The sequence below is a fragment of the Strix aluco genome, chromosome 12, assembly GCF_031877795.1.
Source record: "Strix aluco isolate bStrAlu1 chromosome 12, bStrAlu1.hap1, whole genome shotgun sequence".
In the NCBI taxonomy this organism is placed as follows: Eukaryota; Metazoa; Chordata; class Aves; order Strigiformes; family Strigidae; genus Strix; species Strix aluco.
In genome coordinates, this window is record NC_133942.1 from 6940692 (window position 1) to 6954849 (window position 14158).

General features: G+C 37.4%; 1 protein-coding gene across 1 annotated transcript in view; it reads left to right on the top strand.

The window, feature by feature from the left end:
- ETFA (electron transfer flavoprotein subunit alpha) overlaps nucleotides 1-14158 on the top strand; it is a 31612-nt gene that overhangs the window by 6585 nt on the left and 10869 nt on the right. The window contains exons 3-9 of the mRNA XM_074837488.1: nucleotides 1304-1385; nucleotides 1485-1567; nucleotides 3064-3163; nucleotides 4336-4446; nucleotides 5696-5797; nucleotides 6592-6660; nucleotides 7699-7781. Of these exons, the coding sequence (XP_074693589.1) occupies nucleotides 1304-1385; nucleotides 1485-1567; nucleotides 3064-3163; nucleotides 4336-4446; nucleotides 5696-5797; nucleotides 6592-6660; nucleotides 7699-7781 (630 nt within the window). The remainder of the gene's footprint in view (nucleotides 1-1303; nucleotides 1386-1484; nucleotides 1568-3063; nucleotides 3164-4335; nucleotides 4447-5695; nucleotides 5798-6591; nucleotides 6661-7698; nucleotides 7782-14158) is intronic.

The window sequence follows — 14158 nt, forward strand, 5'->3', positions numbered from 1 at the left end:
ACTGTTAGTCTAACTTCTATGTGCAAAATCTAGGCAATATAGTTAGTATATTAGTGACACTTTTATTCCAGTGTGATGTACTCTTGTCTCAACAGTAAAAGTACAAATAATTATGCCTAGTATTTTTCGTACTAGGCTATTGTTTATGAATTCTGAAAGCGATCCGTAGCATCTCGTGCAGGAGGCATACTTAGGGCAGCTAATTCACAAAGAGATGAGGAAACCTCAGTGGCTATTCTAAACTGAGGCCCAGGTGTTTGAGGTGAAGACCTCAAAGCAAATATTTAGATCAGAAAAATGGAAAAAAAAAAAGTTTGCCTGATATGTCTGCCTTTGAGTTGCTTATTCTTTGGCACTTGCATAGTAGAAAAATGATGGGGAATGGTCGGTTTGTTCATTTTTTAATACTAAGTATATGGTGTCTGTTTGGTAATGTATGTCATGCTGGGAAAAAGCAGTTTACAAAAAATGAATGGGTTTTTTTTAAGTTTCTTTGTAAGAATCTGTATTGATAGGACAAAAGAGCCAGTTACTCAAACAGATATTCTGTAGAGCTATTACAAAATAAACAAAGAATAAACAAAACTTATTTCCTCTTGCTAATTTTTGAGGGCAAACTGATACTCAGCAAACTCAGTAAAACTACACTAGTTCTGGGACGATGCATGTGGTCTCCAGACACTGCTGTCAGTCCTATTCTCTCTGATCTGCAACAACCCTTTTATCATTTAGACTTCACTTCTGCAAATTTAAAGGAAAAAATGCATAAATATAGAATTGAAAATATACATCATGTCAGAAGGCAAAGAGTCAGCTGCAAACAAAGGATTACTCCTAAATTTTGGACAAAGATCATAACATTGCTGTACATTTGTATTTGCATTGTATGCTTGTGTGGTAGATGTTGAACGATTTAAAAGAAAGTAGGATTGGTTTCTTGATGATTATATCAGAATACTGAGCAATAATCCTCAAGTGTGATTGCTATCGGCTGTTGTAGTAAATCATGAGATCATTGTGTAATCCTGCATACAGGAAGCAAGCTTTCCTATGTTTGATTTGCTTTGTAGTTTTCTTATTTACAAAATTCATTTTCATTATCCCATAGGGCACTATGCTCTGAGTCAGAAGAGCTGCATTTTGTTCCATCAGATTAGTTCTGATTTTGAGATTCACATACTTTTGTGTTCCAGATTTCACTAATCTATAGGCTGTGAGTTTTTTGCAGCAGGGACTCTGTCATGTTGTTTGTTCGTGGTGCCTGTTATAATACAAACTAATAATAATTCATTTGTAATCATAGGTAGCACAAGAACTCAGCAAAGTGCAGGGTGTTGCAAAAGTTCTGGTGGCTCAGCACGATGTATACAAGGGATTTCTAGCAGGTGAGAGTTGCTCTTGCCTATTGACCAAAAAATGGTATTTATATTTGTGATTGAAAATAAGATAGCTGTAAATTTTGAGCAATGTATTTTTATCCTCAGAGGAGCTGACTCCCTTGATTTTGGAAACCCATAAAAAATTTAATTACACCCACATTTGCGCTGGAGCATCTGCCTTTGGGAAGGTAAGTAGATCAAAGTGTATCAAAAATTTCTTGTAGAAAAGAGACACTGTTGTATGTAAGAGTGTGAATCAAAGGTCTGAGAGAGATCAGCTGTGGACAGTTTTGAGTTTTCCAAAAATGTTACAGTAGTTCGCTTAAGAGGTCATTAGTTAGAAACACTGATTCATGTCTGAGTTTTATTATGGGCTGGTTTGGACAAAGGAACAGTGTAGAAGAAATATTTAGCGGTAACCAGCTAGTTCAATGTACATAAAGCAAAATGTACAATAACACACGATAGATCAAGTGATCTGAAAGCATTATAAAAACTGTAAGGAAAAGGACAGTAAATTGAGATGAAAAATGTATGATTTGTATGTTGAAATTAAAGTGTGCAGAACTACTGGAAGCAAATCTTTTTTGGAGGGGGGAATTGCATCTCTGGTGTTAGTCATGTACATTGAAATGTCTGTGAATATATATAAATAACACAGAGCCAAGTCCTAGCCAAGGTGTTTTTTAATGAAAATACAGTTTTTCACAACTTGCTTTTTAAGGAGTGTGCTTTTAAGTACACAGAGAGCCTCAGCACTAACAATCTGGTCAATGTTGTGGTGCAGCTAAATTAGAGAAAAAGGATACTTCAGAAATCTTGCCGATGTGGGATGAATAATGGCATCAGCCTTCCATCTGACTACTTTCACTTCCAATCAATATCGATCTGTATACTTGTAATTTTGCTGAGAGAAATCTTTACATGCCTGAAGTCTTAGGGTTTTTTATTTTATTTTTTCTTTTTATTTTTGATCTGCAGTGTCTTAGTAAAGGGTAATAGCTTTTATTTTAAAGCTTATACTTCCATGTTTGAGTGCTTAATGTGAGTAAAGATTTCAGAACTGGGCCCTTTGTGTTGTACCGGATTAGGAGTGGAACAAAAAGCAAGCAAAACTCTTGCTATCATTAATTTCTTTATGATTTATGTTGCTCTTTTTATCCTTCTTCTCATTCCTAAAGGTGCTAAGTAATTTTCTAGAGTCAAAGGCGAATAGATATTCTAATGTTAATTTTTAAAATAATAATTTTTTGGCTTTTGTGGAGGAGAGTGCAGGGTGGTTTTTTTCCTATTGTCTCTGGTAACTAGCTTCCAAAAATGCTTTTTTTTTTTTTGGTTGAAGTGCTAAGAGCTCGGCAATCCATAATTGTCAATTTTCTGAGTAAATTGCATCTATATTCAGTTTTAAACTATTGAAGCAAATAAGCCTCCTAATTTAAGATATTGAATTAAGGGTTTACTTACGGTAAGTCTCATAAAATGTCTAATGTTATTACAGTAATGGGATTTTATTTGACTGCTAAAGCTACATGAGTAGCCCTACAAAAATCTTACAGTTGTATGTGCCTTTTTGCTTGCAGGCACCATTATGTGAAGTTAAAATCGGGACAGCAGGCGTTCTTTTACTGACCGTGTGCATCTTACTTAGCATTTACTTTGCTAACTTCTCATCTTTAACTTCTAGAATCTTATTCCCAGAGTGGCTGGCAAACTTGATGTTGCTCCTGTTTCTGACATTATTGAAATTCAGACACCAGACACTTTTGTGAGAACTATCTATGCAGGTGGGTAGTCACAAAAGGTATGTCGTATTTGTGCAATAAAGGACCCAATACTGATAACTTTTCTACATAATCCTGTTGTTTGAACCTTGGAATATGATAGGAATTTGCACTTTACAATCTGAATTGCTGTGGTTCATAAAAATGAAACATCGACGTGATGCTTCATGTGTGAGCAAGCAAGTAATCCCAACAATTTTGGTACTGTCAGTTAGAAAACAGGTCTATCACTAATTAAAAGAATTTGGTAATCTCGTTTATACGTACTGCATTTCTTTGTTAATGTACTTCTGATCAGATTTTGTAAAACGTAAGACATTAAGTTAATTGTCCAGCTTTATTTAATATGACTAGCATTAGTTCTGATTTAAGATATCACAGGGTTATTTTTCCTAATTAGGAAGACATTGAACTAATTGTTTATAATATTTAATTGGCTTAATTTTCAATTCTTTTTTCAGTCTTGTTTCTCTAATGCTTGTCTGACACTGTTTTAATTTAGATATAGGCTCATTAGCTTCTGTTTCTTAATTTTACTGTACAAGATTGTACCACGTGTACCAACGTGATATTACATTTTGAGTTACATTACCAGAATGAGGTTTTGTGTTGCACTTTTAAGTTGCTTTCCAGTAATTCACAGTTTCAAGATGACTTTGTTTATGAATAGCTGGTGTTGCAGCATTTTTCTCTTAGTGTTCCCTGCAGCCTCCAGTGTGAAATAAATACCTTATATTATATATTATTGAGAGAAACACGATCCCACAGATAATTCGGGCAGGCTTCATTGTCTTCTGGTGAATTCATGCAGCACAGAATAAAAGATCTACTTTGAGTTATAGACCCTTTATGTTTAAGAATGACACTTTCAAAGTTGGTTCCCCCCGCTGAAATTTAAAAGCTCATTTATAGAGATGGTTTGAATGCTCTGTATACTTTAAAAATAGAGGATTTGTTATCATACTTCAGAAACATGGAACTAAAAAGCAAATTAAAATATTTGTGATCTACATTTATTAAGTGCCTAGGTTTCAAGTTTTAGTCATCTAAAACTGCAGTTTTGGGAAGTAACTTTCGGAATATTGCCTATTCTAGTTAAGGTTATTTGTATTTTAAAAAGCATAGTATGTCTGCTATTACCTTCTTTAGAAATATAATGTGACCTCTTTTTTTAGGAAATATTCTTTGCACTGTGCAATGTGATGAAGCGATTAAAGTATTTACTGTACGGGGAACTTCTTTTGAGGCTGCACCAACAAGTGGTGGTAGTGCCAGTTTAGAAAAGTGTGAGTATTTGTTCAGGTATTTTGTGGTTTTATGTAATAGAGTTGATTTTGCTCACTGCATGGTGATGATTTTTTTCAGAAGTATTTGTCAAAGCAAACATTGTCATAATCATAGCTTTATGCTTTTAATATGAGTATTTGCACTTTTTAGCGATGTCTGATAAGGGAAGATGCGGATTATCTGCTCACTTGCAGCTTTTTCTGTGGCCAGAAATAGAGATTATCTGTGCTGGAATCTGTGCCGGTTTCACTCACTGCTTAAATCTCTGCCACTGCAATCTTGAAACTTTTCCTTATTTAAAGTTCCAGCTGTTTGAACAGCCAGATTGGTTTTCAAAGCAAGATTGAGCAAAAATAAAAGTGGCTGACTATTCACAGTTTTGATTTAATCGGTCGTATTTCAATTGAGAGAGGTCGTTACAGTGTCTAGCTAAATTAGTAGCAGTTTAAATTGATTTGAGAACACCCAGTTGTCGTTTTAGATCAGTTTTAACTAAATCAGTTTAAATTACTATTTTAGTGAAGCCAGTGTAGCTTTGATTGTGATTCTGTGACTGGATTTCTCTACTAAGTAGTCGAGGTTGGAAGGGACCTTTTGAGATCATCTAGTCCAGCGCCCCTGGAGCAGGTTGCCCAGGACTGTGTCCAGTCAGGCTTTGAGTATCTCCACAGACGGAGACTTCACAGCCACTCTGGGCAACCTGTTCAGTGTTTGATCACCTCTACTGTTTTTCGCTGTGGGCCTTTTTATGACTGTGCTGTAAAGCCAGCAGAGGCAATCATTAGTAATGTGCTGCATGTGTGTGTGTCCCAGTCCTCGTACTCTTCTGGGTGGCTTAGTACCTGCCCCTCAACCATCCTGTATTTCCTAACGTCTGTGGATGTTAGGAAACAAATGCTACTTGATACTTAAGATTAGCATATTATAGTACTGAATTGTTGTGTGCCTGTTTTAATAAGAATCTTTTAATAACAACCACAGTTATTATGCTGGGTTGATACCAATGTATTACTTATACAACAGCTCTTCCTTTTAGTGCAGCTTGTACTATAGGTTACTTAAACACAGCTAATGAAAGAGGCTTGTAACTCACCACCATAGAGCAATTACTGATAGTAGTTAAAAGCTTGTGGTAGAATTGTTTATAGAATGAACTTTTGCATTAAGTTTAAGCTCATATTTAAAAAGCTGAAAATACACACTTTATCCTTTGCTTTGCGGATGTTTTTCTTCACCCGATGAATGTAGTAACCCCTCCGCCGCCTGTTGGTCTATCTGAATGGATTGAGCAGAAGTTGACAAAAAGCGATCGACCAGAGCTTACCAGTGCAAAAGTGGTTGTATCGGGTGGTAAGTAGAGAATATTAGAAGTGTGTTACGTTGCATTTAAGTAATGGTACATCTTGATTAAATAATATCTGTAGCAGAACACTATAATGTGATCCATTAAAAAAAAAATATTATGATGTAATTCTGAAATATGGCATAGGGGCCAGTGGGAAGGCACCCAACATATGTGTTTCATGAAGAGGCAAAACATGAGTTTAACATATGCTAGCAGGCTTTTTAAGAACATTGTCCTATTTGGTGACTCCCTTTAAAATTATAGCAATATGAAGTGGTTTTAGATACAAATCTGTCATGTTTAAAAGTACTGCTAATCGTTACAGGCAGTCCAAACGTTATTATGTAATGGCTTTAATGATTTTAAAAATCATTATGTTTGTATTCTGCTTTCAGGTATAAAGTGATGGACTGTGATTATGACTGTATGCCTATGGCTAAAAAATTATCCCACTACAGAGTTTCGTACCTAAAGCCAGCAGAGGGAGCACAAATTAGTAAAAAAAAAAAATCCTGTTTCCCTGACTTCAGAGAATGATCCTGATGGTGCTGTGTGCAGAAAGTAAACTAGACAGAGTGGTGTTGCTTTATACATGAAATCATATTAGTCACAAAGACAAAAGCTAAATTTCCAAATATTAAATACTGTTTAGTAATATATCCAAAAATACTCTACGCAAGTGTGTATTTGTGCCTTTGCAAACGCAAATACTCATACAGAAAGTTTATGTAGGCAATCAAAAAATCTTAAACCGTATTATGTTCTCCTTTTAAATTTTTTTTTGTTATTAACTTTTAAGGGAGAGGCCTGAAAAGCGGTGAAAATTTTAAGTTGTTATATGATCTTGCGGATCAATTGCATGCTGCAGGTAAACTTGTTTTCCTCCTGTTTTTTCACCCTGGTTATTATATTTTTAAAGGTTACATTAAAAACACTATTCATCTTAAGTCTTTATTTGCATGTCTCTACCAAATAAATTCTTAAAATCTTGTTAGTTTAGTCATAGATAAAGTTTTGTCTTGTCCTTGTGGTCAACTGTGTATTTAAATGCCCATGTATGAAGCAAAATACTGAACTGTAATATTCCCTCTCCTCAAATCTCCACAACACAAGCTCACAAACAAAAAGTGAAGTTGTATAAATTAAAAAATGGTCTTGGCTCACTTTGAAGAGCTGATATTTTCTTTCTACATTCTTAAATTCTATTCCTTTACAGAATCCCTTTCACAGTTCTCAGAGTTTGAGCGGCACTGTCTTTTTGCTATGCTTTTGCATTAACAGGAGAACACTGACCATGTACAGTGTTTCAGCAAAATATTTTAAGTAAAGGGTGGGGGGGGAGGAGGAACATCAACATTTTAACTACATTAGTTTTAGATTCCACATGTAATAATAAATGTATAGTTTTACATGAATGGCTTTGTTTTTAAATTGGTGGCTTCACTAACTAAATGTCCATGTGGCCATTTCAAGTTTACTTTGATATTTTTCTTTACTATGCCTGACTTTTGAGCTCCACAGCAATATAAGATGGCACATGTGTTCTATTCAAACTTGGAGGAACATTATGGGAAGACATTTATGGGAAAATCCTCTTTTGACAAAGCAACAAGAGAAAATAATGGAAGTATGCCAGACTGAAATCCTTGGTTTTAAATATATGGCCCTTTGGTGCTGGGAGTAAGGATTTCCTGTTGCTTATGAAGTGCATTAGCACTTAGTATTTGGAAGTTTCAGCCAGTGGTATAGAGAGGGATTACTATAAGAGCTTTTAAGAGGGAAGTTTCTAAATACGTGCCCTTAGAGTGTGGGACTCTTCAGTAAAATACGTGTGCTTTTATGGTGATAGAAATTTGGCTCGCTAATATTTTAAAAGAAAACATTGAAAATATTTTCTTTCAACTAGTTGGAGCTTCCCGTGCAGCTGTTGATGCTGGCTTTGTTCCTAATGACATGCAAGTTGGACAGACGGGCAAAATAGTAGCACCAGTAAGTATGGAAATATCTTTCATAAAAGAGCTGTGATGTTTTCTAGCATGCATTTCATTCAAAGTAAATGCTTAGAAATTAGCTAAGTCTTAATACTGAGCCTAACAGAAAAATCTTAGCGTGCCCATTGTGCTGTTGTCACTTGAGCGTGCGTTTGCAAAACTACAGCAGCAAGCTGTGATGTAAATCTCTACTTTGGGTCAATCGGAAGTGTTCTGCAGACAGTTTTGTCAGAGGTTTTTGCATGCTGGTGTTTTCATAGTTGCCCATGCTGAACCTTTTTAGTTTTCTAACAGCCATCATTGATATGCTAAAAGATGTCATTGCCAATATAATACTTGAAATTATATTAATATGTGGCTTGATCTCTGGGAAATGTGGTGGTTTTGTTTTTTGTTTCTTTTTACAGGTGATGATTTTTTTTTTTAAGTTTTGGTAACCGTAATTGGATTATTGTATTACATTCTAAGCAAAATTTTTATAAGAGATGAAAGTGCAAGAAAAATAAGAGACAAATAATCAACTGCTGCCATAGAGTGAAATACCAGAAAGGGCATACTGTGACAATGTTGGGAAATAACCTGCTGCACATCTTTTCTGCTACGCATCCTGATACAACGGGGGACTGATTCCTATCCCTGTGTCTTTTTGGATCTAGCGGTGGGGCCTTTCTGTCATGTAGAAGTCTGAAACTACTTTCGTTCTTCCTTATGACCTGGGGAATTGCGGGGAAAGTGGTAGATAGATAAAGCACACTTGAGTGTTTGTAAATAGGAAGGTACAGATGTAGCTCATCTCAGTGTAGGTAGAATGCGCGCTAGCACGTACTGAGATGTGATGATCATGGACGTGAGCAGGGAGTTGTTACTGAGAACATGGGCAGGTATGGCAGTCTGTACACTTTGAGCTACATAATCGAGTAAACATTTAGCCTTTCAGTAAGCAGTTCTCTTTGATGAGTGTGTATGGCAACAGAAGACACCAGAGAGCAACTTTTTACATGTTGGTTTGATGAGGCCAGAAAGGGAGAGTGAGCTGGAACTTAGTAGAGAAACCTGTCATGTTTCAACTGCTGCATTTACCAAATCACAATTAATTAAGTAATACTGAAAAGCTGTACATATCCAAAGCCTTGATGAGATCTGAAATGTTTTGCCTTTGTACAATGAAGAGCTGCAAATTTGAGAACTTCAAACCATGACCGTTATTTTTCCAGCAACACGTCCAGCAGGATAGAGCAGTATTTGAAGATACCAAGGACAGGAACTTATGATTCCTGGAATCTGTTGTCAGTTCTGACTGATGGGTTTTCTTGAACAAGATACTTCATGCTTCCAAGTTGTTCTGTCTTGAAATGTGGATAGAGATGTTTGCTGCTGGTTTTTTAAAGTCCTCATCAGAGGCCTTATGATGATAGCCCTGGAGGGCTAAGTGGAGCTATTTCTAGGCACACCAGTGTTTAATGTGTAAGTCTATGATAACCAGCTGCTACAAAAAACAGATTCTGAGAAATAGACCTATTGATAAGACTTAAGGTCCATCTGCTTGCATATTGTGTCCTTCCAAAATCTTGATAGCAGTGATACTAACCTCTGCTATTCAAGGAAATTGTGAGGCTTTACAGATTAGAAATGCAACCCCAACTCTTCTTTCTGGTGGTAATTTTCTTTTGTGCATAAATATGTAATAACTAACAATATGTAATTGTTAGTTTTTTGGACATAGTACAGGACAGCTGTAGCCCCCAGCGTAATACTTCCTCTTTGCTCAGGGAACATCTGTATTTAAATATAATGCACTTTCTTTTGATCACATAATAGGCATAAGGTCCAACATATTGCAGCTGTAGGTCTCAGTCAGCTAATCAACACTAATTCAGTAAGTGCAACTGTAACATGTATGGAAATTGCAGGTTCCAAAGATGGCAGAGTCGATTGTCATGAGGAGGCAATCTTTAGCTGGTTGTTGCGTACCCAAACCTTTGAAAACCAGGGAGTCAGTTGAGTGGCATGTAACCGTATTTTGAAAGGGCACGAAATGAGACTGACCATCCTTAGTTCTTCACTGCCTAGATACCCATTAATGAAGTGGAGAATGCTGATTTGAAGACAGCTCAGCTCTGGTTTTGTGTCTTGACGCTCAACAATGAACATTCTTTCCAGAGTCAAGGGCATATAAACAATTATGTTGAAACAAAAAAAGCTAGTTTTTGATGAAGATACAGTGCTATAACTTGCCACAGATGGCTCATAGCAACATGTGGAAGTCATGAAGAACATACAGCCACATCATAGGATCACATCAATGTCATCATTGTCATCTTCTAGAGCACTGTTAAAATAGCCATTAGTCAGGACTGACTAATGAATATTTAACTATGGTGTCAATAAACAATCCTGACTGGCACAACTGCATGGTGCTACATCTTTTTGTCAGCAGGTTGATGCATTTCTCTCTCATCTCCCTTCTTAACAACAACTACTTATTAAGTAGTGAGTTAGGTAGAGTACTGAGAATTATATGCCTCTTCTTGTAAATTGTTCAGCTATTCTGGATCTTAAAATATGTGTGAGGACAGCATACAGTGGCTTAGAAGTATAGAAAATATTTTATGTTAATTGTAGTGAAAGTGCAAGTTGAATTGATACTAAGCCCTCAGAGCTGCTGACTAGAGGAATTAATTTTTCGGTGTGCTGGATAGGTATCTTAAATATGAGGCAGTTTAAAGCGCGAATTCTTACCTTCACATTCCTAATTCTACTTCACTGTCTTTTTGGTGCTTCAGCTAGAAAATTATTCTGTGCAGTAGAAGATAGCATTCACCTAAAGGAGGAGTAGAACTGAACTTTCTTGATCAGATCAAGATTATATGGGCTATTTTAACAGTCTTCTAGAAGATGACTGCTTCCTGTGAGGTATGCTTGATATCACTGGTTCAGGCAGAGCTCATGATGTTTTATCTGGAAAACTGCCAAGCAGCTTTGTATGTTGGTTAGTTATATTAGCTGAGACCTGAGTTTTGTGTTTAGTGTTGAACTCCTGTTGACATGGTGTGTGCCTTCCTGGGCGTGTGGGTTTTAAGCAGGAGAATAATCCTGGATACAAGAAACTGCTGGAGTTTGAGACATACTTGCTCTCCTGTGCAGCTGTTAGTTTCTGATGGGAAAGTATCTTAGCGTATGCTCTTACTCTTCTATTAATAGTCTCTTGCCCAGTCTCAGTGGAGGATTGGAATGCATTGTTTTTAAAGGACTCTAGAATTGGGTCATTTTTGAGAATACAGAGGGAGGAGAGTTAGTTCCAAGCTCAGGAAGAGGGGAGGCGCTTCTACTGCTGCTTTTTGTGTATGACTGCTGGGGAGTGTTTCTGTGCTGATCATTGGGTAAGCAGGTAATAATCTAACACAGAATCACAGAATCAACTAGGTTGGAAAGGACCTTGAAGATCATCAAGTCCAACCATTAACCTAACACTGCCAGTTCCCATCTACACCATATCTCTCAGCGCTATGTCGACCCTACTCTTAAACACCTCCAGGGATGGGGACTCTACCACCTCCCTGGGCAATCCATTCCACTGCCTAATAACCCATTCTGTAAAGAAATACTTCCTGACATCTAGTCTAAACCTTCCCTGGCGCAACTTGAGGCCATTCCCTCTTGTCCTGTCGCTTATTACTTGGTTAAAGAGGCTCATCCCCCCTCTCTGCACCCTCCTTTCAGATAGCTGTAGAGGGCGATGAGGTCTCCCCTCAGCCTCCTCTTCTCCAGACTAAACCCCCCCAGTTCCCTCAGCCACTCCCCATCAGACCTGTGCTCCAGACCCTGCACCAGCTCCGTTGCCCTTCTCTGGACACGCTCGAGTCATTCAATGGCCTTTTTGGAGTGAGGGGCCCAAAACTGAACACAGTAATCGAGGTGCGGAAACAGATCTGCTTATTTCTTCCCTTGTGCCTGGGATTGAGGATTTGGTGAAGGAAGGGTAATTTTGGTCATTGGTCCTTCAGTAATTCCATGACTGTCTTCAGTTTTTAAGAGTGCAGCCCACCCAGTGCATCAGAGGACATGAGAACCTCACAGCCACAGCACCTTTCCTGAAATGCTGATGTAACACATGAACAAACTGCCAGTCAAGAAACCATTGTAGTTTGTTTTGCTTAAGTAATGAAAGAATGAAGTTAATTAAGGAGTACAAATTCCACCTTCTTTCTGTTTGAGAATTAGTTCTATACAGTGCATCTACACTTCCAAAATAGCCTTGGATCTCTAAACTTCGAGCTTTTGTTCCTGTTGGAATTTATGCATTTTGTTGGTTTTTGACTGGATCTTTGGTAAACGTGTTTTGCGTATAATTTTGTTCCAGTTGTTAAAATGTTTGGTGTACTATTTTTGTTTCTGTTAGTAGCTTTTTTTACCTGTTGATTTCAGGTGATTGCAGCTCCTGTTTGAACATTCTGTCTTATGTAAGAGAAGGCTGATTTGTATTATTTGATGAGGTGGAAGGAAGGAAATTTATAGGCATAAGTGGGTATATTAAAGTATAAAATGTTACCTTCCTAATTAAAAAAGTAATTTAGTATATTCAATGTCTTTAATCACTGACAACCATTTTAGGAGTTTGGGGTTTTTTTTTTAGATTAGAAGCCAGTTGTTTTCCAGTATTTCTTATATGCAGGTGTTCTGCAGAAAAATGAAACGCGGTTCTCGGATTAAGCACTGTATGTAGTTTCTGTTTAAGAAAAAAGCCCTTGTAAGAATGATCAAATTAGTTGGTTTTGGATAAAAATAGCCTTCCCATGAGTGCCTACTGTTAAGTATTAGTGAAGTATATTCAGTTAGAAAATACTAAATTCCCTGCACAAATCAAGCCTCCCACCACCACCCCAGAGTAACTGCTATTTTTAGATGAGAAATTTCAAATAGTCAGGGGGTTAGTTTTCACAGTAAAAATCTTCCCAGTTCTTTCTAGCTTCTTTACCAAAAAAAAAAAAAAAACCAAACAAGAACAAAAGGGAGGAGGAGAAGAAAGAAGGTAAATAATGTTTTTCAGATATTTAAAACAAAACTTCTATAAATGGAACATGAATGCTTCATGTATGAGTTCAGTATTAGTCTTCCTTACCCTAGGTATAAACTAGCGACATTTCTGACATGCAAAGAAGTACGTAATCTTTCTCATGAGCTTGTGTAATTTGTCTAATACTGAAAAAACCCCAAAATTCTGACTGTTGTGAGAAAAGCAAAGCAACTGCTCTAAGCCTTAAGTAGCTTCTAGTTTTTGAACTGTGACCTTTGCAGTACAAATTTGCGAGGAAGGGGCATATAGGGGATGACTGAATGTCTACAAATAGGTGTCTAATGCCGATTTAGCTATCTGAGGTATAAAAAGTACATCCACAGGACTGCCTGTGTGGAAATGGGAGACTTCCTTCTGGAGTGGGATCTATGATTCAGGTGGGAAATCCTACCCTGTCTACAATGACACTAGGCACCTACGTTTGGACACCCAAATTGTTCCCATGGGTCTCCCAAGTTTTCCCTTGTGTCCTATTCTAATTATATGCTCTCTAGCTTTTGAAGGAAGATGGGGTTGTACTGGGATTATCTTGCTCTCAATTTTTTCCCCCCAGAAAACAAACAAAACCTCAGTGTCCCCAAGAGCTGCTTTTTTTCAGAAAGTATGTGTCATTTCAGACTGTTTGTTTTGTTATCCTCTGACCTTGTGAGGGACCTGCTGCTGCCTGAAAAGCATCCTTCTAGTTTAATCTCCTCAGAGTTTAAATGTTCACTCTCTTTTATTTTCTTTTCTTTTCCTCTATTGAAGTGTCTGTTTTTTCAGAGTCCTGTTCTATAACTTCTTTAGATTCCTTTCTAGGTTTTCCTAGCTGGCAACAGGGAAGATGTATTTCACAGTCGTAGGACTCAGGGTGTCCATCTGGGGTTAGCCATCAGTGAACCATGGCTAGAAAGCCTCACCTTCACCATCTCAGACTTTATTGCGAGGTTTTCTTCTTGAGAAGGGTACAGTACAGAGGGTCCATCCAGCAGGGAAAGTGCAGCCAGGCAGAACTCCTTATTTTCAGATGCTGCCGTCTTGTTACTTGTTACTTTCAACAATGGGCACAAAATATTAACAGGTGACAAGAAACTGAGATGGAAAACTCAGGAGGGCAGAGGTTAGGAAATATATGATGTAGTAATAATTGACACTGGATTAAATGATTGTGCTGGAAATGTGATATGATTGCCCAGAAGGCAGATGCATTTGGATATTGCATGTGCTGAGAAACCTCAGGTGGGGAAGACAGATAGGAATTCAGTGTTGTTCCGGTATGATCACCGGGACTAAACTTGCTGACCTGCTTAGCTTCAGTGCTT